Source organism: Haliotis cracherodii, unplaced genomic scaffold (genome assembly GCF_022045235.1).
Source record: "Haliotis cracherodii isolate W230 unplaced genomic scaffold, xgHalCrac1.p SCAF_6, whole genome shotgun sequence".
NCBI lineage: Eukaryota > Metazoa > Mollusca > Gastropoda > Lepetellida > Haliotidae > Haliotis > Haliotis cracherodii.
Window position 1 is genome coordinate 34,424,800 of NW_027266319.1, and position 26,184 is coordinate 34,450,983.

General features: G+C 40.1%; 3 protein-coding genes across 3 annotated transcripts; 2 read left to right on the top strand and 1 right to left on the bottom strand.

Annotated features, from left to right (window-relative positions):
* Positions 1 to 1,573: 1,573 nt before the first annotated feature.
* Positions 1,574 to 5,749, bottom strand: LOC139445798 (protein LLP-like). Its single transcript, XM_071227021.1, has 4 exons — positions 5,669 to 5,749; positions 3,655 to 3,799; positions 2,202 to 2,246; positions 1,574 to 1,793 (listed from the first exon to the last, which is right to left on the bottom strand). Exons 2-4 carry the CDS (start codon positions 3,797 to 3,799, stop codon positions 1,624 to 1,626), a joined length of 360 nt encoding a protein of 119 aa, XP_071083122.1. The 5' UTR covers positions 5,669 to 5,749; the 3' UTR covers positions 1,574 to 1,623.
* A 1,161-nt stretch (positions 5,750 to 6,910) lies between these two features.
* On the top strand, positions 6,911 to 10,274 carry LOC139445746 (uncharacterized). The gene is made up of 5 exons (XM_071226950.1): positions 6,911 to 7,011; positions 7,776 to 7,833; positions 8,498 to 8,625; positions 8,888 to 9,067; positions 9,635 to 10,274. The coding sequence occupies exons 1-5, from the start codon at positions 7,000 to 7,002 to the stop codon at positions 9,761 to 9,763; spliced, it is 507 nt and encodes a 168-aa protein (XP_071083051.1). The 5' UTR covers positions 6,911 to 6,999; the 3' UTR covers positions 9,764 to 10,274.
* Positions 10,275 to 12,109: 1,835 nt separating this feature from the next.
* Positions 12,110 to 22,896, top strand: LOC139445775 (paramyosin-like). The gene is made up of 9 exons (XM_071226989.1): positions 12,110 to 12,409; positions 13,767 to 13,922; positions 14,898 to 14,980; positions 15,174 to 15,403; positions 16,563 to 16,810; positions 17,062 to 17,175; positions 17,993 to 18,061; positions 20,049 to 20,162; positions 22,388 to 22,896. Exons 1-9 carry the CDS (start codon positions 12,386 to 12,388, stop codon positions 22,514 to 22,516), a joined length of 1,167 nt encoding a protein of 388 aa, XP_071083090.1. The 5' UTR covers positions 12,110 to 12,385; the 3' UTR covers positions 22,517 to 22,896.
* Positions 22,897 to 26,184: the final 3,288 nt, after the last annotated feature.

Sequence of the window (26,184 nt, forward strand, 5' to 3'; positions counted from 1 at the left end):
GGCAACCTGTGAAGGTAGTAAGAGGCGACTTAGTGTACCGTAGTCAGGCTCAGTCACCATGTTCACTGTGTGTCATCATATCCCGACAGCGTTGATCATTGCTCATAAGGGGGCACGGGTGGCGATTCGCTGTGCAGACTTGCATCCCTTGGGCACGCTGGAAACCTACAATTCTGGGTTCGATTACCAGTTCGCCCCGATTATGATTCTAGGTTTGTCAGCACCATACACCATATTTGGTACTTGAAGTGGAAATGCTAGCATCTGAAACTGCATCATGTTTACACAAAGAGCTGGAAAACACAACCATAGCAACAGGCTTGGTTGTGTCAGTGGTGCCACACTAGGGGAGAGAAGGGATACCAAGGGGAGTGGCAGGAAATGGTCATAATATGCTGGCTGAGTGAGTGAGTTTTAATATTATTTCAGTTATATCATGGCGTGTCAGCTTAATGTGGGAGGAAAGCCCAAAGTGATGCAGGTCTTAGATGTTTACCACTTCGGTGAAACCCACGAGCACGGGTATGGTGCTGACAAACCTAGAAACATAATCGGGGCGAACCGGAATTCGAACCCACAATCATAGGTTTCTGGCATGCACAAGGGATGCAACTCTGCACAGCAAATCACGGCGCCTTAGATGACTGGGCCACCCGTGGCCCCTATGCTGGCTGAGTTGCAGCGGCATGAAAATACAAATGAAGGTCGACACTGACAAGATTACAGAAATTCCAAGAAATCAGAGCTAGCAGAGTTGGTTAGTCCCTGAAATTAAGCATTGTTCTGGGCTCCATGTAAATGTTATGTCATTTATTTTTTTACATCTATACTTTTAGGGAAAATGACAATTATGGGACAAACTGTTAGTCTATTTCACAGACTGCAGCATGTGAAGCTCATTCCGTGATAACCGAACTCACTCACTCAAATCATCACACAGCCTTTTATTTACAGACAGTGGCCGGTGGGATACCCAATACTCGCATATACATATAGTTTTCTGTTGATAAATCCAGTCCTTTTTTATGACATTAGTATTAATACCAACTGGCTATCATATACTAGCTCTACTGGCCAGAACATTGTTATCGCCAACAACGCGCTTGTGGGAGTTTTAAAAAGGACACCATCTGTACGTGCAAGATGTCATTTCCGGAGAAGATCTTGAAAACCGTACAAAAATAGTTTCCACGACAAGGCTGGAAATGGCAGTAGTGCTCGCTTTCAGAGCAGATCTTGAAAAACATACAATATTTCTCCACCAGACTTGGCACATTGATAGGTCCATTGGTGAACTGGTGCCTTTTGATAGTTTTGATTTTCAACAAAAAAAATTTCCAAGTTTCCATGGCCACAACATGGATATAGCGGACATATTTATGACAAGTATTTACCATTGCCGGGGAGGGGGTATCAATTACTTTGTCCTCTCCTTTTTCTTAATTCTTAAGATATAACTAATTACAAATGCTATGTGACTTTCAAACTTTTTGTAAAACCATATCATGTTCAGGCTCAAACATCAAACTTGAATGAGGTCGAAAAAGCTTCATAAATCACCATAATGATGGTCAACATGGATGAGCTTTATTTACAGTATTTACACATTTCGCATAATCAAGTCTATTTCTTTCCCCCTTTCTTCTTTTTCTTGTTGACCTGTTTCTTCTTGAGTCGTTTGATGGCGCGCTGATTCATCCAGGCAGGGTAGCTGCCATGCTCATCCTTCAATGTCGAGGGGTTGATCTTTTTCTGTGCCTTGTCTACATCCATTTCACCATCACCATCTGCAACTATAGGAATACAAGAAATAAATCACCTACAACTGGTGGAAAATGGGTCCGTATTTATCACATACAAGAAGTAAACCACCTACAACTGGGGGAATATGGGTCTGTATTTACCACATGCAAGAAATATACCACCTCCAACTGGGGGAATATGGGTCTGTATTTACCACATACAAGAAATAAACCACCTACAACTGGGGGAATATGGGTCTGTATTTACCACAGGCAAGAAATAAACCACCTCCGACTGGGGGAATATGGGTCTCAATTTACCATTTAAATTTACAATGTAAGAACATTAGGACACCAAGTATGACTGGAACAGTGACACCCCTACAGTAAATTTGTGTCTTGTTGTCTTAAACCCCTGCAAGTTGGAGAAAGGAACTGACACAAATACACTTGACATACCATCTGTCTTTGGCTTTCTTTTCATGATGTCAGCTGCCTTTTTAACTGTGAAAGAAAAGTTTACAATATGAAAAATTTTCAATTATTGTAGATCTACTTATCATGTTTCTTCTTTTTGATGTTTTGACATTTTCTGTGGTGTCATGATTGGCAGTGCAATGAAGGACAATGTGTATGTTGAGAGATACATCAGTCATCACTTTCAGGTAGTAAAACGGTTGTTTACTGCTGACGTTAGCAATTGTCCAGTTATATCCCAGTGGTCTAATATTGATCGGGTCTTGGCTCGGCGCATAAAGCAATTTGCAAATCCAAGTTAGAGTTCTTAATCAGAACATGTAGACCCGTGAAGATCCGGGTTAGAATAGGTCTTCAGCAACCCATGCTTGCCGTAAATGATGACTATGCTTGTCATAAAAGACGACTAACGGGATCGGGCGGTCAGGCTCGCTGACTTGGTTGATGCAGGTCATCTAACCCAATTGTGTGGATTGATGCGCATGATATTAATCACTGGATTGTCTGGTTCAGACTCGATTATATACAGACCACCGTCATATAGCTTTAATATTGCTGAGTGCGGCGTTAAACAACAAACAAACAATCAGAACATGTAAATAATAAGTAGGTTATAGAAAAGATACATCTAATCATCACAGAACAGAATGCCATAAATTAATGACTATCACAGCCAGCCAGTGGTCTATACTCCACATTTCCCTTTAATACCAGGATGCACTGGTGTTTATATCCCAGACTATGACACTTGGTGACAATGCTTGTGAGTTTTACCAAAGCGATTAACCTCCACAAGCTGCATCAGTAATGATTTTCCTCTCCCATTAAACACAGTGTTAAAAATTAGGCATTATAATCAAGAGCTTAACCCTAATATAAACAGTTAACATGGTTAAAGAGTTAGGGGATTCCTAGATTCAAACATCATAGGAGACCACAAGAACCAAGGACTGCCCTTAATATCATCAAACACTAAGACAAAGTCAAAACAACAGTGTTCCCGCTGGCTTTTGAAACTACCAGTCCCCCCTAATTTTTGCCAGTCCCAACTTTCAACAAATAAAAAAACGTATGAAAAGTATTTGGTTTTAATTCTTGCAACATGTTCAATGCAAAGATGTCATCTCTGAAGTAACTTAGTTAGATCTATACGTCATTCACACAAACTTAAGTCACAATTTTCTCTTCTTTTTTTATATATTTCGAGACAAGTCACTACAAATGGATATTCAACCTGTTGTTAAACAACAAAGATTTATGAAGTACTTTCTTTTGCTGGTCCACAGGGACTGGCAGTCACCATGGTCACATGAATTACCGGTCCAAGCCTAATTTTACCGGTAAAAAACTGGTTATTACCGGTAAACGGGAACGCTGAACAAGTTCAACCATAATAACGCACTGGCTATTGACATGACATACAATTACCACTGACCTTCATACAGTTCTTTGAGATCCTCGTCTTGCTGCTTGGCAAGGTTGGAGATGCGCTTGAGACGATCCATCTCCTTCACTGCATGTTTCTCTCTCTTAATGTTGCGCATCTTGCGCTTCCATTTGCTGCGTAAACTCTTTGCCATCTAAAAGCAATGGACAATGAAGGTACATGACGGCAGGATGTTGTGTATTCAGGCTTGTAAGAGGTAACCCAGTGGGTTACAGTGACAGCATTACTAGTAAGAAAACTGACAAATGAACTACCAAAATTGCAGACCCGTGAAGATCCGGGGTAGAATAGGTCTTCAGCAACCCATGCTTGCCGTAAAAGGCGACTATGCTTGTAGAAAAAGGTGACTCATGGGATCGGGTGGTCAGTCTCGCTGACTTGGTTAATGCAGGTCATCGTATCCAAATTGCGTGGATCGATGTTCATGATGTCAATCACTGGATTGTCTGGCCCAGACTTGATTATTTACAGACCGCTGTCATATAGCTAAAATATTACTGATTGCGGCATTAAACAAAAAACAACAACATAATTGCAACCATTTAGGCTGTAAAATACTGTGACTGTTTGTTTAGAAAGATTAAGTCAAAATCTTCTTTCATGCCACTATCAGCAGGATTACAGCAGCATCAACAGTCAAAATCAGAAATTTGGGTAGTACAGAGGACTGGTGTAAAACTCATTTCCATCATCCTCAGTGTGTTAAGCTCATTCTGCTTGAAAGAGATAAACTTGTTTACATTTTGTCAGTTTTATTCAGTTCAAATTTGGAGAAAAATCATTCACATAGCCCTTAAATAACACTAGTCAATGAGGACTACCATCATAGGATTTTACTAGTCCTCAGCAAAATATAGTAGTCTGGCTAGTTGACTAGTGTGAATTTCAGAGGCTGATCAACTGATCAAGGAAGCTGTTGTTCTGACTGTTTGGGGATAAACACAGATCAGATCATCATATGGCAAATGAAGTACAAAATCACACACAACTAATCAAGCTAATTGTTGGGTCCCCGACAAACATACATAGAGAACGTCAATGGAGGACAGTGTTCAAATCAAGTGCCTGCCCGTAGGCACGTGGCAGATCTGTGTTAGGCCCGTGGTTTCAAGTTTGTATAAGTCCTTGTGGTCTGCAGTAAATTTATGTGTCAATTTATTTGTCACAATAAGCTGCAGTTTTTAAAATAAATCGACACAATCTGACAAGCAGCAAAGCACTTGGGCTTGCTGAGTGTTGTATATACTTGATATCTGGATGTGAAGATGAGAATTAGTTATTATCCTATCATGCGTGTAAACACAATGTATGAATTTAATAAACATATGAGAAATTACAACCAATATATTGTAATGGCATGTAATTATAATATATTACATATTACATATAACATCGAGTTCCTGTGCAAAACACATTTCGCAAATATGTGGCTTTTCAGAAGTTGTGATGCACATGTCTGAATTTATTTTAAACAGATGCCAAATGGATCACACACAAAATATTGCAAACCATAATTGTCAGTGGACAGAAGGATCTTTTTCCATATTTTTTTAAGTTTTGGATTTAAATCAACGTTATCCAATGACAGGAAACACGGAAATAACATATATCCACCTCGGGGTTACAATTATTTGAAACGTTAAGTAAGCTGCAGATCACGATAAAATTAACCAGATTGCAGTTATTTCATATCAAATATTTAGATTGTGTTTGTTTGATTAACACGACAGCCAGCACTATTCCAGCTGCGATGACTGCCTATAAATAATCGAGTGAGGGTCAGAAAAACCAGTGCTTGACGTCATGAGCAACGGTTGACGATGTCGGGGTATATTGACACACCATTTTTTAAAAGTCAATGATCGAAAATAGAACCATCGCTGACAGATTATTTATGGAATTTAATAATACACTACGTAATGAATATCAGACGACTTTTTTCCGTTAACAATTGAACTCAACTATTACTTAGGCTTTCGGACAGAAATAAAACATTACGTACCTTCTCAAAACCTAAAGGAAATCGTTTCAGTAACTCCAAAAGCAACTAACTGCAAAACCCCACGTGGAGTGATTGCCGAACTGTGGTCTTCGAATTTACACAGTAAATGATGACATCACATCAACCTTTTAAGACTGGGCTCTGGCTTTATTCGTTCTAGCAGTTGCGGCTGCGTAGAGAGATTTAAGGACCAGCTTAATGGACTAAACTCTTAACCGCGCTCTCGAAGAGCGATTTCTGAAGCACGGGCTGTAACGAATCATTGGCCATGTTGTAGTATGAGTAGTGTTTATAGAGCTTAAGCCAAGGACTGGTGCTTAACACCCACTTCTCACAGAAATATTTCGTTACTTGACATACATAATAAACGCATAGTTGAAAAGCATGTCCAGTCCTTTTCTTGAAAATGACGGACATGTAAAGCTTAATTATTAATGAAAAGTAACGTTTCCACGACTCTGCACAGACAAACGTTTGCGTCCAAGGTCCAGTCTGATAAAGCAGGCTTCGTTGTGAGTCTGAAAGAGTCTTTAGAGGCTATGGTATGTTCGGTCCACAAATTCCTGGTACATTTGATCATAGTCCTCAAACATCACTTTGTTGTCCTGCTAATGCCTTTCAAAGACCTGCTAATTCTATTTTAATTCTAATGGGTTTTTTTTTTATTGATTATCATATTTCCTCTATTAGACGCCGGACCTCTAATAGAGGCGGGGCGGTCGGGTAGCCTAGTGGTTAAAGCGTTCGCTCGTCACGCCGAAGACCCGGGTTCGATTCCCGACATGGGTACAATGTGTGAAGCCCATTTCTGGTGTCCCCCGCCGTGATATTGCTGGAATATTGCTAAAAGCGGCGTAAAACAATACTCAGTCAGTCAGTCAGTCTAATAGAGGCCGGACTCTAATAAAAGCCGGGTCAATTGTTCAGTGCAAAAAATAGAAGCCGGGCCTCTAAAAGACGCCGGGTCGATCAAGAATCGAGAATTGATTGAGATATATCTACGGATATCGACGAACACAAAATATGTCCATTTCGTGGCGATTCGGGACATTCGCGGTCATAGTGAAATGGGGGTATTGATAGAAGCCGGACCTCCAGTAGACGCGGACCTCTAATTGGCGCCGGGTCAAAGGCTTGTCCGAAATAAATAGAAGCCCGGGCGTCTAACAGAGGAAATACGGTAACTCTAATTTAAGTGCTCAGAGTACAGAGCATGAAGTACTGCACAAGAAAAGAATCTCGAGTAACGTCCGTGTTCGGAATCGTCGCGACTTCGAGCAACCCCTGGCACTGTGCCAGCCTTGTGTGCGAGAAGACAGGTGCCCACTAACATGGCGCAACAGGTACTGTTTTCATATGCTGTAATTCTACTCGATATGCCCCATGTATCTCATATTTATGTACGCGACGTAACACTGTGTTCGATATTAGATATATATTCACTAACGCTGATCAAGTGTATTAGGTAAGGCATATAATATGTGAACCTCTTAAAGTTAAACCGAAAGTAGCTAGGAGTACAAACAACACCGTGTTGTGTTGTATTGTACAGCATTCCTTTCTGTAAAAATAACGGCCTTATACATTCCACTGTTTACAAAGTGTTTGTTACTATGCATAGTCGTTTAGTTTGGACTCTTCTATGCTGACGTGTCTAAGCAGGCATATATGTATCGACAGTAGTGGGTGGATCAAGTATCAGATATGTTTATTGCATAAATATGTTTATGAGTATTTATAACATTACCAAATATAGTGATCGTACATCACAATTTTTGTTTGAGACATTCTTAACGACACGAAATCCTTCTTGTAACGCACACACACACATACACACACACACACACACACACACACACACACACACACACACACACACACACACACACTAATGTGACACGATCTGTTCAAAGCGGCGTTAAAATCCAACACTACACGACTTGAATAATTTACTGACCGTAGAACAACTCTCTATTTGTTCCGTGAATATCAACGTATGTTTTTTACGCTCCCATTTTCTGGCAGCGCTTTTGTTTACTAACCTTATCGATCTTTAAGATATAATATTGAAACTGCTGAAGTTCAAAAAATTTTACTTTGTCCACAGGCTCCCAAATTTAGGAAGATGAGTTTGCGAAAATGGTTCAAGGATCAGCCGGATTACGGTAAGCTTTTGTGACTGTCTGGCGATGTAAATAATACTAATCGTGATAATTAAACATATTATTTTAGCAACATTTTCAGATGTCGTTCAAATGGATGTAACATCGATCAAATTTTCCTTATATAATTGAGAGTGTTGAGTTTTAACAGTGTTCCAGTTTTATCATGACGTGTCAGATTAACGTGGGAGGAAAGCCCGAAATGACGCGGGTCTCATACGTTTTCCACTTTGGTGACAAACCTAGAAACATAATCGGGGCGAACCAGGATTCGAACCCACAATCATATATTTCTGGCGTGACCAAGGGACGTAACACTGCACAGCGACTTGCGGCGCCTTAGACGACTGGACCACCCGTGCCCCATCCTTATATGAGAACCCTGACATCGATTAATTTCACCTTGATTTTATATCTTATTACCTTCAGAGTAGATGAATTACAAACATATACAAACTGACTTGGGATTTAAATGTTATGGGTTGAACTAATAAGCTGCAGCTCATTTTGTCCTTACTAGAGGAAATACGGCAATTCTTTACTTTTATTGTTAAAGAAACTAACCGGTCTAATAAAGCGGTATTACCGCTTCAATGTTGGGTACAGTACTGATATAAAGTAGCGGGTATAATATACTCTGCATGCCAAATATTACACTACTTCACAGGTAACCATTCATACCGAGAAACGACGGGATATGACTGGAATGCTGTTAAAAGCGGCGTTAAACCCAACTCACTCACTCACTCATACCGAGCACCTGCTGCAGTAGGACCCACATACCAGGATATCAAGGTGAGCTTAGATAAGTCTTCATGGAGCCCAAAGGGTAGTAACTGAAATAAACTGAAGTTGACTTTGGCTCAAGAAATAAATCATTTAATAGTATAATTAACATCGTCGTATTCAACAGATGTTACCTGTATTTCTGGATATTTTGTTTTGTTATACGCTCACGCACACGCACACGCACATGCACACGCGCGCACACGTGGGATCGTTAAGGAAACGAATGAAGGATATATTGAGGCTTATGTCGAATTTATTACTGTAACAGGAGAAGTTACGGGGCCGAGTAAAGGACCACAAGAAGCGAGCTAAAGAATGGAAGGCAGGTCAGGATAACCTGGAGAAGGAGCGGATGAGACAGAGGGGGAAAGTACAAACAACCATTACACCTAGGGTAGCGGAAAAACATCTCGAGAAAGACTCGCCCAGGGTACAAGGCAAAATCAGAGTATGTAAAACGTCTTTTTGGTCAGCACTAGCATCATCATTATTATGCTATCATCATCACCATCATCATCATCATCATCATCATTGTCGTCATCACAATGTTTGGATCACAAGCTTTTTTATCATTAATATCAGCGTCAGAATATATGAACTACCGCCCCCATACAGTCAACATTGTTGCTGCATCACCGTCGTTATCATTATTATATTATCAAAGCCACATTATTACACACACACCACACACCACCCCCAATCCCGTTTTTTTAAACAAACGGGGCCATAAAGCGATCAGCATGCCCGCCCGTCCGTCAGCCGTCCGTTTTCCGCTGACTTGGTTGAAGCATGTCATCGTATCTCAATTGCGTGGATCGGTAATCATGATGTCGATCACTGGATTGTCTGGTCCAGACTCGATTATTTACAGACCCCCGTCATATAGCTGGAATACTGCTGAGTCTGGCGTTTAACAACAAACAAACAAACAAACTACAATTCAGTATGATGCACATTAACTGATCAGTTTAAGACTTCCATATATGCATATTACGACTGTACCGTTTCATTGAAGGCACTCCTTCCCATCAGGAATCGATTGATCCGTCCTCCGCCTTACGACCACCCCAAAGCCAGAGTTGAGAGGATACCGGAAACTGAGACTCGGTGGACCTTGGTTCAATATTACTACATTCGACATTAGACAGTCACAACAAACATTACCTGTGCGTCTCAGGAGGGAATACTAGTTATACCAAGGAATTCCGCCCGTCCTTCTGGGGACATTTTTTGTGCGACCTATAGGTTGAAAACTGTTTCAGAGATTCTTTTCAAACTTGGTGAACACTTTTTATACCCATAGGAGAGGTGCAGTGCGAAGTTTGATTTTAAATATTTGGATTTTCTGAAAAAAAGGCAGCTTTTCTTTTATTATTTACTTAGAATGATTTTACCCAAACATTTTTGCGAACTATATATGTTTTCAAATTTAGGGAACAGTTTCCATGCAGTGCAAAGTTATATTTTTAATTTGAGTTTGAGTAATTTCTAAAGAAATATGAATGTTTTTCATGTGAACTAAGATTTATTTATACTTCATGAATTTTTTTCCAGTTGGAGGTACAGTTTCTATACCATAATGAGAGATGCAGTGTGAAGTTTGTTTTCAATATTTGGATTTTCTGAAGTAAATGCAGCTATTTTTCATTTTTTTACTGAGAATGTTTTTTACTTAAACATTTGTGCGCCCGATAACAAGAAAACTATTTAATGGATTCTTTTCAAATTTAAAACCCGCAACTCTGAAATATATATCTTTTGAATGGGTTTACATATAATCATGTACCGTTATATCAGTTGACGAGTACCATGCACTAATCTAAATGGCGAAAGGTATGTTTATTGATTATATATATGATTATGATCATTACATACATGGCCAGTAGAAAAATGATTATTGATAAGACATATGTCGCAGCCAACTGTATGTTCGGTTATTTACGAGGCAACAACTCCACCGGGCGGGTATTACCGCCTATTTTACGGCAAGCATGGGTTGCTGAAGACCTATTCTACCCCGGAATCTTCACGGGTCGAAGACACATCAGGAACAAGTCGGGCAGAGATTATGCCCAGATATATTTCCAACAAACCTCCTAGTTGATCTTTTTATATTTAAATTACCTTTTTGCAAGATGAGATATGTTTATCTTCTTTGATAGGCATTTAGAAGTTGGAGTACTAAGTAAGGATAAGAAATTTATGGATGAACAACTTCTTTATTACAATTAAGAGCGACGTTTCGGTGTAGGTTCTAACACCGTTATCAAGCACTTGCAAGTGTTTGATAACGGTGTTAGAACCTACACCGAAACGTCGCTCTTAATTGTAAAAAAGAGGTTGTTCATCCATAAATTTCTTATCCTTACTGAGATAAGTTTAGTTTTTCACTATTTCATATTTCCCAAATATGCCAGCCACGTATAGCACAACATTGACGATATCCATGTTGGTTAGGTAAGAATCCGAAAAATCATAGGTTAGGTGAAAAGGGGTTTAAGGTCGCGTTCACAATTATTGCACTTATAAAGAAACGTGCATGCATGTGTGTGGTGGCTTGTAACAGTGAGACTAGTGCCGGTTTTATAGTGCTCGCAAACTAAGATATCAAGCCGCAGTTTAACATGGATACCCAACGACGACACAGTGTTCTGACTCTGAGCCGTCCAGTCCATGTTTACCCCTTACTGCCTAGCGCTAGGCAGGGTAACAACAAGTACCTTATCTTGTAATGTCTTTTGGTATGACGCGACAGGGAATTGAACCAACGGCTTTCCGAACAGACGCTCTATCTACTGGACTCCATGAGGTACTCACAGCAACGTACTGGACACAGATGCACCTCGGAGCTTGTAATTTATCCTTTATACTAATGTGTGTTGGAATGTTGTAAATGATTGTTTCATGGTCAAGTTGGCAGACGGACAGCGACGCCCTTACCAAGCCTGCAATGGTATACAGGTATGAGATCACTTAACATACGTATGCCTGAATAGAACGAAAACTATAACGAAATTATAGACTTCTGAAAAAGGAAATTGATTTAAATTAAATAGTAATAGTTGGTGAAAATAAAATGAAATCGTCAACGAGTATAATTATCTTGGTATCACCACTGATCATGGAGTGACACCATATACTAGTACAGCCTGGTTCCCTGGGTATGATGCGCTGGCGCCTGTCTGATACTAATACAGACCGTATTTACACACCGTTTTCGCAATAACCCGGTATTTCACTACCACGCTAATACAATCACAAAATAGATTATGCTGAACTCATCAATCTCATTACACTACAGCGTCACAATTCCGTATGTACACAGACTACATACACAAGAAAAGAATAGTTCTCTCGATATCAAAATAACCAAAAGACGCCGGAAGTACGTTTGTTGTGTGAACAGCCTGCACACGAAATACCGCTAGTGTAGGTAAACAACCTACAAACATGAAGTTTTTTGCAAATCAGATATTACACCTTCAGTCATTCAGGTTAGAGTGAAATAACCATTGATTTACACTGTTGGAAGATATTAACAAATTAGGAATATATAATGTTTTGTTTGAGTAGTATGACGCCCATCGCAAACGAATAATTTTAACAGCGGTATTCTCAGTGACAAAACATGTTAGAGTGACTTCCCCTTGGCACTATTTGCCGAACTGTTGTCCTTCCCGACCGTGTAAACAAATCTATTCTGAAATCTGCATATGTTTTGTTAAAGTTCACAAAACGAAATTGTAACCTCCGTCAGTAGACCAAAATGTCAACAAAAGATTCATGGAAGGTTGTCATAAGTTGTCATTCTTTTGTGTTTGGTTTGGCTGCCGTTTGTAAATTTTATAATCTTTTCAATTGTAGTGTAGCAATTTGCACAAGACTACTGCTGCAGCTATTTGCAATTCATGTCACGTACACCATTGTACTTAAAGTGTGTTAGTGGGTGTATAAACTCAATAGTATTTATTCATATGATCGTCAATATATCTTGACATATCTAATTCTTTCTGTATACAGTGTTATTCTGTTTGGCATGAAAAGTGTTCATAAATAAAAAATTCAAGTGAGAGTTTACATTGAATTTTGTTTTAATAGACATTCAATTGAAAACTGTTTGCATAAAATGTTTGTATTGTAATGTAAATTATTCCCTGAATATGCTTAAATATGTATCTGTGACTTATGCTGTGTGTTTTTTTTCAGTTAGAGCAAATCCTTGTTTTAGTAGCTAGATACATAGAAAAAAATTGTTCATTGTGTGTGCTGTGTCATATAAAGCTTTATGTTTGACAACCACGGAGAGTTTCCTTAAATGGTGTGTGTACACTGCTCAAGGACTGCTCGGGACTTCAGTAAAACTAATAAGACAAAGCTGTCTCTGTTTACCATGTCCTTGAATTTTCATGTGACATGAATTTAAAGAGGTTAAAATGAATTCATACAATAATTATGAGTGCAGGTTGCATCACAAACTGACTGAAGAACTGTGAGAAATGCTAGAAAAATGCTTTTCTGGCTTCATTTAATAAATATGAATCACAGGGATATGAAAATAGCATATATCAAAACAACACAAAAAAAAGAAGGTACTTTTACAGGAACTATGATAATAAACATAGAAATTAATGGCATGTTGTCATGCATGTATGAAACGGCCTGTAGCCTAATTACCTAACACCTGTAATGAAGTGATGACCTCACACAGGCCCGTGAATTCTCACAGGTGCAAGTGGCACCTGAGTTCGGGGGAATCTCAAAATATTGCTGTTACTTTATTGAGATATGCGTTGACGTGGATAGCAATTAAGATAATGGGCATAAAGCTTTTGTCTAGTATTTCCAACAATACAAGGCTTAAATTAGTTGTGATTTAGAATGTTCGATGTCTTTTCTGGGTTGATGAAGGTGAATATTGAAAAGCAAAATTGTACACTAGTGACTATTCTATATGATACTTTCTTTGTGTTTCACAATGTTAATCAAAACCCCTGTAAAGCTGTGGTCTTTGAAGAGAATCCATGTTGTGTCACAAGAACTGAGTGATCCTGGACAGACAGCAGGCATGCATCCCTATCAGTATTTGAGCAGTGAACATGATAGATGTATCAATAGCTGTGTGTCATAGCATAGTTTTCATTTTTCAGACTTTTCAAGATCAATTCCAGAAACTATCAGAAACAAATAAATCTATTCAAAATAACTTGAAAAAACTTGAGTCGTCCAAGAAAGAGAAAGACTGTGCCCAGGTGAAGGAAAGCCTAGGGAAACAGCTGGATGAAGCCATCAAGCTACTGGAGAACGTGAGTTAGGTGGACTGTCACTGTGAGTTAGGCGAGCTGTCACTGTGAGTTAGGCAGGAAAGTCGCTGTCATTGTTATCAATATTTCAGGTTAAAGAATATTGCCAGAATCAATGATTGTCATCTTATCATGAACTGAAGAGCTGCTGTAGAGGTAATACGTTGCCAGGAGACCTGGCGAAGATATGGGTTAGAATAGTCTTTCAGCATCCTATGATGCTTGCCATAAAAGGTGACTGTGCAATAGTCAACTAACGGGATCGGGTGGTCAGGCTCGCTGACTTGGTTGATGCATGTCATCGTATCCCAATTGGTAGACCGATGTCCCTGATGGGTGTCATTGGTGTGGATCGAACGTTGGTTGCATTATCAATCACTGGAATGTCTGGTCCAGACTTGATTATTTACAGACTGCCATATATATATAGTGTGGCGTTAAACCACAAACAAACAAACAAACATTGCTAGGAGAAGATGCTGTGGGAGAGGGTGCATTAACAACATTAAATACAGTAATGTTCTTTTCACAGATCCAGGAAAGACTTTACATTAAATGTTCTTGTTAAAGCTACAGGAGTTGGTGCATTAATTACATTAAATAAAGTATTGTTCTTGTCAAAGCTCCAGGAAAAACTTCATTAATTACATTAAATGTTCTTGTTAAAGCTACAGGAGTTGGTGCATTAATTACATTAAATAAAGTATTGTTCTTATCAAAGCTTCAGAAAAGACTTCATTAATTACATTAAATGTTCTTGTTAAAGCTACAGGAGATGGTGCTTTAATAACATTAAATACAGTAATGTTCTTGTCACAGCTCCAGGAGATGTTGCATTAATTACATTAAATACAGTAATGTTCTTGTCACAGCTCCAGGAGATGTTGCATTAATTACATTAAATACAGTAATGTTCTTGTCACAGCTCCAGGAGATGTTGCATTAATTACATTAAATACAGTAATGTTCTTGCCACAGCTCCAGGAGAAGGTGGGACAGACACAGAGAGACCTGACCTCACCAAATACCAATGTCAGTAAAGAAAAGGCCCCAAGACAAAAGTGAGATAGAATTTATGTCAAATGTAAAATCATTTCATATCAAGCACAATATTTTCAATTATTTTGATTAATAAAATAAATTAAGGCAGCAGCATCCATTAAAGAGGAATCTAAGGATTATAAGGAATATTCCACTGGCTGGCTGTTATCAAGAGACTAATCACCTAGCAGATAATGTTGATAATGTCCCCAGAGGGAGGCTGGACCCGGAAGAGTCGGAGATGGCGTATGAGTTAAAGGCGCAGATGATGAAGAATGTGGAGGCTCAGAACTCCAAGCTACGAGCAGAGATCACTTTACATGAGAAGATTGTGGAGGTGAAGCATCTCCACAACGAGAACCAGAAGCTGCAGGAGGAGTCCAACCTCTCCCACACCAACGTTGTCAAGCTCCTCAGCAGGTTCGAGAAGAAGGCCAAGGAAAGTAAGTGCCAAATGCTGTGTGTCAGAATAGCAACAGCTCTAATGCAACCTGTCTGTGTTTATGTGACGTTATGTTGGGTACTGGGTGTTCCTGACACCTGTTGCCTGGGTGGATGTTGATGGTGTTGAGAACTGGGTGTTCCTGACACCTGTTGTCTGGGTGGATGTTGATGGTGTTGAGAACAGGGTGTTCTAGACACCTGTTGCCTGGGTGGATGTTGATGGTGTTGAGAACTGGGTGTTCCTGACACCTGTTGCCTGGGTGGATGTTGATGGTGTTGAGAACTGGGTGTTCCTGACACCTGTTGCCTGGGTGGATGTTGATGGTGTTGAGAAATGGGTGTTCTGGACACCTGTTGCCTGGGTGGATGTTGATGGTGTTGAGAACAGGGTGTTCCAGACACCTGTTTTCTGGGTGGATGTTGATGGTGTTGAGAACTGGGTGTTCCTGACACTTGTTGTCTGGGTGGATGTTGATGGTGTTGAGAACAGGGTGTTCTAGACACCTGTTGCCTGGGTGGATGTTGATGGTGTTGAGAACTGGGTGTTCCTGACACCTGTTGCCTGGGTGGATGTTGATGGTGTTGAGAACTGGGTGTTCCTGACACCTGTTGCCTGGGTGGATGTTGATGGTGTTGAGAACAGGGTGTTCTAGACACCTGTTGTCTGGGTGGATGTTGATGGTGTTGAGAACAGGGTGTTCCTGACACCTGTTGCCTGGGTGGATGTTGATGGTGTTGAGAACTGGGTGTTCCTGACACCTGTTGCCTGGGTGGATGTTGATGGTGTTGAGAACAGGGTGTTCCTGACACCTGTTGCCTGGGTGGATGTTGATGGTGTTGAGAACAGGGTGTTCTGGACACCTGTTGCCTGGGTGGATGTTGATGGTGTTGAGAACAGGGTGTTCTGGACACCTGTTGCCTGGGTGGATGTTGATGGTGTTGAGAACAGGGTGTTCTGGACACCTGTTGCCTGGGTGGATGTTGATGGTGTTGAGAACTGGGTGTTCTTGACACCTGTTGCCTGGGTGGATGTTGATGGTGTTGAGAACTGGGTGTTCAGTACACCTGTGGCCTGAGTGGTATACAAAAGTGTTATTGTACAGTCTTGCAGTCACTTGTCACCTGTATACTACAGTTTGTTGTTGTGCACTGTTTCAGCTGACAAGAAGTTGAAGGCATTTGATGAGGAGCTGGCTAAGGCCAACAGACTGGCATTCCGATACAAAGACCTGTATGATCAGGAACGGCAGCGGAACCGTGGAAAGGCACTATCCCCACGCCCAGATGACCGTGAAGAGACGGACAGACTGACCATGCCGTCCATCTCTGGACGCCACAAGTTATCCAACTCTTCCACTCTCTTGGGAAACAATGTGAGAGTCAACGATGTCATCCGGAAAAATGAGGTTGTGTTCGTCAGTTTTACAGTTTTGTTATTTGTAAAAATTAATGAGATGTGTGTCTTACTTCTGAAAGAGCTACATCCGGCTAACATTGTTGTCGCTGTTTGGGTGGTCAGACTCACTGACTTGGTTGATGCATGTCATCGTATCCCAGTTCCCTAGGTTGATGCTCATGATGTCAATCACGTGATTACTTACAGAAGATTTACTTGAATTAACTTAAAACAATAAACAGTTTTTATCATCATTTTCAGAGTTTGGTGGATGAGAATGAGTCTCTAAGGAAGGAGATTGTAAAGTTACGTCAGGACAACGCAATCCTTTTGAAGAAAACCAAACATGCAATGGCTGACAGAGACAGTATACTAGTATGTGTATTCACCGTTTAACTGATGAATGACTGCTTAATGATGGTTTGACTGTTGAATGACTGTTTGACTGCTGTGTAGTCCCAAGTAACCCACCCATGCTTGTCATAAGAGGAAACTAAATAGATTAAGCATAACTGTTGAATTACTGTTTACCGTATTAGACGTAATAAGTGCCCTGCTCTAATAAGCGCCTACGGCGATATTTGCTAATATACTTGCTAGTGAACAATCCTAATTGGCACCCCTTCCGATAGATCAATGTACACAAGACTTATTTATTTGTGCATAATATGTTTGTTATATGCATCCTTAATTATGGGCAATTGAATTCTGGAAAAATATATCTGTCGTATATAAACATATCAGGCTGTTAGCATAAACCACGAAATTTACAATCTTTCAACTTTAATAAGAGCCCCCTCATTCTAATTTTGAGAGCGCCCTGGGCGCTTATTATGTCAAATACGGTAAATGTCAAATGACCCATCCTATGTACAGACACCCCATCCCTTTCTAACTACAGTTATAACGAAGTCAAAGGGACCACTAATTTTAGTTTGTTATAACCGTAGTTCGCTATTAGCATTTCGACTGAACTTCCTCTGATGTTGCATTTAGAAACAGAATTTATCCTCTTCAAAGGCTAAAGCTTAATCACTGTTTTACTATTGTAAATTGAGGGTGTTAAATGGGGTCAAATGGGATCAAGGTAATCACTTACCTTCAATTGTTTATTGCCGTTTTGAGGAGCCGCATGTGGCAGCGGGTGTTTTGATAGGCTGATTAGTGATACTTATGGGGATATTTGTTGCAGCATGAGCTGGAAACATGTCGCATGTCACGGGAAGATGTCGTCAAACGATTCCAGAAGGAGAAGGCTCAGGTAATACTGCTGTCATTAAAAGGGGAAGACTCAGGTAACACTGCTGTCATTAAAAGGGGAAGGCTCAGGTAATACTGCTGTCATTAAAAGGGGAAGACTCAGGTAACACTGCTGTCATTGAAAGGGGAAGGCTCAGGTAACACTGCTGTCATTGAAAGGGGAAGACTCAGGTAACACTACTGTCATTGAAAGGGGAAGACTCAGGTAACACTGCTGTCATTGAAAGGGGAAGACTCAGGTAACACTACTGTCATTGAAAGGGGAAGACTCAGGTGCTGTCATTGAAAGGGGAAGGTTCAGGTAACACTGCTGTCATTAAAAGGGGAAGACTCAGGTAACACTACTGTCATTGAAAGGGGAAGGCTCAGGTAACACTGCTGTCATTGAAAGGGGAAGACTCAGGTGCTATCATTGAAAGGGGAAGACTCAGGTAACACTGCTGTCAATGAAAGGGGAAGACTCAGGTGCTGTCATTGAAAGGGGAAGACTCAGGTGCTGTCATTGAAAGGAGAAGACTCAGGTGCTGTTATTGAAAGGGGAAGACTCAGGTGCTGTCATTGAAAGGGGAAGACTCAGGTGCTGTCATTGAAAGGGGAAGGCTCAGGTAACACTGCTGTCATTGAAAGGGGAAGATTCAGGTAACACTGCTGTCATTGAAAGGGGAAGGCTCAGGTAACACTGCTGTCATTGAAAGGGGAAGACTCAGGTGCTGTCATTGAAAGGGGAAGACTCAGGTGCTGTCATTGAAAGGGGAAGGCTCAGGTACCACTACTGTCATTGAAAGGGGAAGACTCAGGTGCTGTCATTGAAAGGGGGAGACTCAGGTGCTGTCATTGAAAGCGGAAGACTCAGGTGCTGTCATTGAAAGGGGAAGGCTCAGGTGCTGTCATTGAAAGGGGAAGGCTCAGGTGCTGTGATTGCAAGGGGAAGGCTCAGGTGCTGTCATTGAAAGGGGAAGACTCAGGTGCTGTCATTGAAAGGGGAAAGACTCAGGTGCTGTCATTGAAAGGGGGAAGACTCAGGTGCTGTCATTGAAAGGGGAAGGTTCAGGTAACACTGCTGTGATTGAAAGGGGAAGACTCAGGTGCTGTCATTGAAAGGGGAAGACTCAGGTGCTGTCATTGAAAGGGGAAGGCTCAGGTAACACTGCTGTCATTGAAAGGGGAAGACTCAGGTGCTGTCATTGAAAGGGAAAGACTCAGGTGCTGTCATTGAAAGGGGAAGACTCAGGTGCTGTCATTGAAAGGGGAAGGCTCAGGTGCTGTCTTTGAAAGGGGAAAGACTCAGGTGCTGTCATTGAAAGGGGAAGACTCAGGTGCTGTCATTAAAAGGGGAAGGCTCAGGTGCTGTCTTTGAAAGGGGAAGACTCAGGTGCTGTCATTGAAAGGGGAAGGCTCAGGTGCTGTCATTGAAAGGGGAAGGCTCAGGTAACACTGCTGTGATTTAAAGGGGAAGACTCAGGTGCTGTGATTGAAAGGGGAAGGCTCAGGTGCTGTCATTGAAAGGGGAAGACCCACGTGCTGTCATTGAAGAACTGGGAGAAGTGTAATGCCACTTCTCCCCAAGTACCTTCCATTGTTTTGCATGTTTAGATCTGTAGTGAGTGAGTGAGTATGGTTTTACGCCGCTTTTAGCAATTAGATCTGTAGTGACAGTAGTATATTATTATATGTAGACATTCCAATAGATGGCTGTCAAAGATACATGTAGTTAATTTCATACACAGGTCATGGCTTAATGGTTTTTCTTCTTATCACGAAAGTATTTCCCTTGTATCAGGTGCTACCTATGGAGATTCCTAGCACAACTTGCAGAGAGAACTATACCGAGAACTAGGGGTTACAGTGTTTGACCTGGCAGAGTGCCCCAACAACATGGACTGTTTGCTCATGCAGTCAGCCTGGCCCAAGGGTGATATAGCTTGAGAATTACTCCATGGCATAGAACAATATTCACTCACTCACCCATTTCATATCTTTCTCCTCAGAACCAGGTCCTAGCGCGGGCAGCAGCTCGCCGAGCTCAGGACTTTGTGTTTGAGAAGCGCCAGCAACATAGCCTTGAGGAGAGCTTACGTTGGAGAGTGGTATACAACGATAGGGTAGCTGTGTTTGGATGGATTAAAGCTTACTTGCTGTGTGTAGCCAGGCAGACCAAACAATTAACAGACTTAAGATGAACAGAATGTCCACAATATGGCACTTACATGCAATAACAGTGAAAGGCACTGTATTCTGTAGACTTAGTGCAAAATATTATGTCAGTGTCCCGCATAAGAAATTTGTTGGGTAGCAACATGGTTGACACCATTCTATTTGCATAATTATTGCATCCTATATGCATTAATACTGCATACTATTTGCATAAATATTGCATCCTATTTGCATAAATATTGCATACTATTTGCATAAATATTGGATCCTATTTGCATAAATATTGCATACTATTTGCATAAATATTGCATCCTATTTGCTTAAATATTGCATATTATTTGCATAAATATTGTAATCTATTTTCATAAATATTGAATACTATTTACATAAATATTGCATCCTATTTGCATAAATAGTTGTATCCTATATGCATAAATTGTTTGAACTGATGCAAATAATATGCACTAGAATTCATAAGGGACATACAGAATAACAATAAATCACATTTTAATCTGTTACATTTAAGTGACATTTCTGTTCGGATAAGAGGATGCTTTCTTGAATATCGCAGCTCATTTAAGAGTAATATTAGTGAGCAGTGTGTTCAGATAATTGTGCTTTTGTTAACTTTTGTGCCAAATAGTTGAATAGTGTGGACATTTCACACATTTGTAATCTGTATTTGTTTGTTAGGCCTGATATTAGAGCTTCTTGAATGCTAGACCCATCACGTAGATATGACCAGCTGGCGTAGTGAAACACTCGTAGGAATCTCACCTTTGCTTATTGGGTAATGTTGACAGAAGTGTGTCAGTGCAGTGCAGACTCCTGTGTGAATGCTGGAATATTGACTACCGTCTCTGATTGCAGAGTATATCAGATGCTATTTTCCTTGAAACTTTCATCAATTAATGTGCAAATCCTGAGTACCGGTACATCAAATATATTAGATGCTACTTCCCTTAAAACTTTCATCAATCAATGTGCAAATCCTGAGTACCGGTACATCAAATATATTAGATGCTACTTCCCTTAAAACTTTCATCAATCAATGTGCAAATCCTGAGTACCGGTACATCAAATATATTAGATGCTATTTCCCTTAAAACTTTCATCAATCAATGTGCAAGTACACAGGTACCTCAGCTCCGTTAAAACTTTCATCCCTGTATGACCCAGACGAAAGTACATAAATATATCAGATCCGATAAATCTTTCATCCCTGTATGACCCAGACCAAAGTACATATGTATATCAGATCCGATAAATCTTTCATCCCTGTATGACCCAGACCAAAGTACATACATATCTCAGCTCAAATTAAACATCCATCCCTGTATGACCCAGGTACACAGGTACCTCAGCTCCGTTAAAACTTTCATCCCTGTATGACCCAGCCCAAAGTACATACGTATATCAGCTCCTTTAAAATTTTCATCCCTGTACAAACGTATATCAGCTCCTTTAAAACTTTCATCCCTGTATGACCCGGACCAAAGTACATACTTATATCAGTTCCGTTAAAACTTTCATCCCTGTACACACGTACATCAGGTCCGTTAAAACTTTCATCCATCCATCCATGAGTCTCCATCCTGGACTGTTTGTACTGTTCTGTGTTTCTGTGTTCTTGATTGCAACAACTCTGTCGTGCCCCTGTGTCTTACAACTGTGTTCAGTGACTGTGATATGTTCCTTTAAGTACAGTCACATCTTGATCTGTTCTCCGTGCCTTGCATGCAACATACCCAAAATTAATGTCAGGCTTAAAAAACAATAAACGAATAGGTTCTCAGGCAATGACTTTTGAAAATATAGTGCGGTCAGGCATGCTAAATTGAATCGCATCGAGAGGAGGAGGTCAGGAAATAAAAACGAAACATGCGACAGACTATAATGATGCAGACGGTGCCTGAGAACTAAGACTTTTTTTTTTTTTAGCCATATAATTTTTAGGCCAATATCAATAGCAAGTGCATACTTTTACTTAAAACAACTACAATTGTTTTATACAACTTAGACTTCACAGATTTTGTAAAAGCAGAGTTTCAGTGTTCGTAAACTCCTTGTTTTCCAAATGTATATTTGTTTATCTGTTTTGTGAAAAATGCGATATTTGTTTGTGGTAACAGAAAGATTCTCATATATGTATATGAACTCCTATCAATTTCAGTCTGGACCCATCAGTGCCTATGGAACAGCACCCAGAACATACTCGCACGCTGTGCCTAAGAACGTTGACCAACCACGGGGAATGCTACCAGTCCAAGACTATGCAACAGCCAATCAAAGCTCAGCTTAATGATGGACACTATACAGGCATTATCATTCAGTTGATAAGAAACATATGTCTCATGCATTACATGTATTATGATTAAAGTCTGGCATATCTTTCTTTTCAAATTTGCGGCTCCTAATTTTAGTGGGTTTACTGACTAATATTTTGGAATTGACAATCATGTTAATTTGTTTCGGTTTAAATCTTGATATGTGGTTTTTATTGCAGTACCTGATCAAGATAGTAATGTTTTATCACGTTATCTTTTGCCAGTATTAATCACATATTTTCAATCAGTATTAACTATCAACAGTTAAATCATCCTAAAAGAGCCTAATTAAAATGATCGGAATCAAACAGTGAATAATTTCATCAAGTATTAACAATGCTGTGAATAGTAGATTGGATCAAGCGATACGTCTACAAAAACAAATCTCGCTCTTGACTCCACCAGATACAGAATGTTAATAGATGGAGAGACTGGAGATTACACTGGTCCCACTCTCACTTTGAGCAGCAAACTTTTAGGGGGAGGGGTTGCAAAACATTTTGTGTGTGTGTTGCATGGAGTGATGGGTGGACGTGATGTGAATTACAGCATATCAATCTGGGCTTGAGCAATTTTACTTGACTACTTAACAATCAAACTTCAACATAGTCTGCTGTGTGTTTTCATTTGATCGTGAGGACCAGTGAATGCTGTGTTTAGTGTGAGCCGACGTGAAATTGGCGCTACTGCCTGTCTGCTTGTGTATGTAACAGGCCCCGTCAAACTAGAGCGTAGAACCATCAATACTTGGTGTAGGCTGTGGCTGCCTTTCGCCCTTGCATTATATGGTTTGAAAAGATATCACTCATTGACTATCTGAGCCGCTATGACACCTGTGTTTGTATGGGGTAACAAGTGTATTGCCCACAATTGGAACTATAGATAAACATTTTAATGTAGTCATGTGTAGTTTCTACTTTTTTGTACAAACGGTTAATTCAATTATTACGTATAACTATCTCCCCTGAAATCCCTTGAACTGCAGGACGTTGAAACTTGGATGAACCCATATCAGTGGGGTTGCTCAAGGTTTGTTCAAGTCATTTCTGTTTAAATATTTATGACCACAACAGCCGTACTGAAAGTCTAATTATGCTGATATTTACTGTAAATTATGAAATTGATGAGAACATAAAATTAATCTACAAAATGTTAGTGTCCCTTGCATGCATTTGATAAAGAGAAGCAGGTCTAGCTGGACATGCTAGAGTTGAATATCACACCAGATTCCTGGCACAACCCAGACACGACATATACTACTCAAAAGAAGTTAAAGAACACACAATTTTTTCATAGGACTATAGCTAATCTGTCATGTTAACTTCTTGAACATGAACTGTGTGTTTTCCTCAATGCTATATTGTAGTGCCTGTATTCTGAATCTTAACTTTAGTGTTGTGTGCTGAATAGTGGGATAGGTTTATAAATTTCCAAGGTAGGGCTATTCACATTTATTCCATGATTTACAGTATATAGCTGGAATATAGGGAGTATATTTATTTATATTTTGTTTTTTTACCAGTTTTGACATATTAACTATACCCGTGAGTGGTAGGTTGGAAACTGTAGATTTGTTAATGCCATGTTTCAGTATGGCAAGGACATCATCCAGTTGAGCACAATTCCAACAGGAATCTATAATACCAGTTGTAATTTATTGGCCAATATGTTTTATGTTTGTGTCTTTGACAATATGCAGGCAATCAGTATTTATGTCTCAATCAGACACTTGTACAAACGGCCCAGTCTTTTGCTGGACAAAGTTGTCTGTTGTATTTTATGTGATAAAATTAGTATTTGTTGACAACTTGCCAAAGACTATCTCTCTCTTCCCCAGTACCCCATGCTTGTCTCCCTGTAGATTATGTTCAAAATAGGTCCCTAGTACCCCATGCTTGTCTCCCTGTAGATTATATGACCGGGTCGCCGTGACCCCAGGTCTGGATATCCCTAGGCTGGGTCAGGAGCACCCCAGGGATGACCGGGTTGCTGTGACCCCAGGTCCGGATATCCCTAGTCCGGGTCAGGAGCACCCCAGGGAAGACCGGGTCGCTGTGACCCCAGGTCTGGATATCCCTAGTCCGGGTCAGGAGCACCCCAGGGATGACCGGGTTGTGGTGACCCCAGGTCTGGATATCCCTAATCCGGGTCAGGAGCACCCCAGGACAATGCAGAGGTCCTCCAGGTCTTCGACCCCAGGACACCGACACCTCTCTGTGGCTCTCTCTTCCTAAATCATCATTCTCATTAGCAGCAACCGAGTCAGCCCCCATTTTGCCAAAAATTAATAAATTTGTATTTTATTGTGCTACTTGTTTTGTTGTCGTTGCACAAAGTTCAAAATAGGTCCCCAGTACCCCATGCTTATTTCCACGTGATGATTCTTGAGAACAGGTCCCCAATACCCCATGCTTATTTCCACGTGATGATTCTTGAGAACAGGTTCCCAATACCCCATGCTTATTTCCACGTGATGATTCTTGAGAACAGGTCCCGAATACCCCATGCTTATTTCCACATGATGATTCTTGAGAACAGGTCCCCAATACCCTATGCTTGATTGCCCATGTATACTGTTGGCAATCACCACATAATTAATTGCCTATTAAATGATCAACATTGTCAGATTTTGTTGGAACAAATAATTTCCCTATCCTTCTGTTGGTCTCATGTAACTTGATCCGTGTTTCCTTTTGGAGCAGTTGTAATTTTTATCTGATCTGTTTAAATATACTTTCTGTGCAAAGCCAAAGATACTTTCATCCAATCATCTAGTCTGTGTAAGTACTACACCAGTGTTGTGTATCAATACGTAGTTGCATCTGTTAATATTCTGTCATTATCGTCTCATTCATTTAGGCCAGTGGGATTGGAACTATATCTCTCCCTAATGTAACAATTTTTCACGGCCTCCTCAAATACATGTAACTTTTTTTTATGACCCCCTTCCTGTAATAAATGGCCAGTCCCTAAATAATGTTCAAATTTATATAATTTTTTATTGTGAAAAAATAAATCTGCGTCTTTTTTTCTTGTATTTAGGCCTCTCTCTTCTCGCTTCCTGTGTAACATGTTAATCCATTTAACATGTTTAATGTTTCCAACTTTATGACAATTGTCCTAAAAGCTTATTTACTTGTAATAAAGTTGTATATCCATGAACTATCTTCCTTGTTCTACAAATGATAATGATCTGAAAAATAATGTTGCCCTTATAATATTCCACACTCATTATGCCTTCAGCGTATAAGCTGTGATCTGATGGACAGCTGCCAAGAGAGACAGCAGTTGTAGATCCACTGTTTTGTCACAAGTCTATTTTCGAGCACTAGCACACCAAGTTTTGGCCCTAACAGTTTAAAGCCAACCCCATATTTTGTGAAAAACGTTGTCATGATCATTGAGCCATGAAAGGTGATGGTGGAATGAACAGTTTTGTGGAAATATCTTCACAAAATTATTATTGTTAATAATACTGTTTATAGTACAAATGTATATATGCACAATGTGGACCACATCTTGATAAATGTACGCCAGTGAACTTTGTTCTATGCAGATACCTACTGCAGAGTAAGATATGTTTATCATGTTTATTTCATGTGATTTGTTTTTTTTGAGTGCATATTGCACTGTTTGTATGACT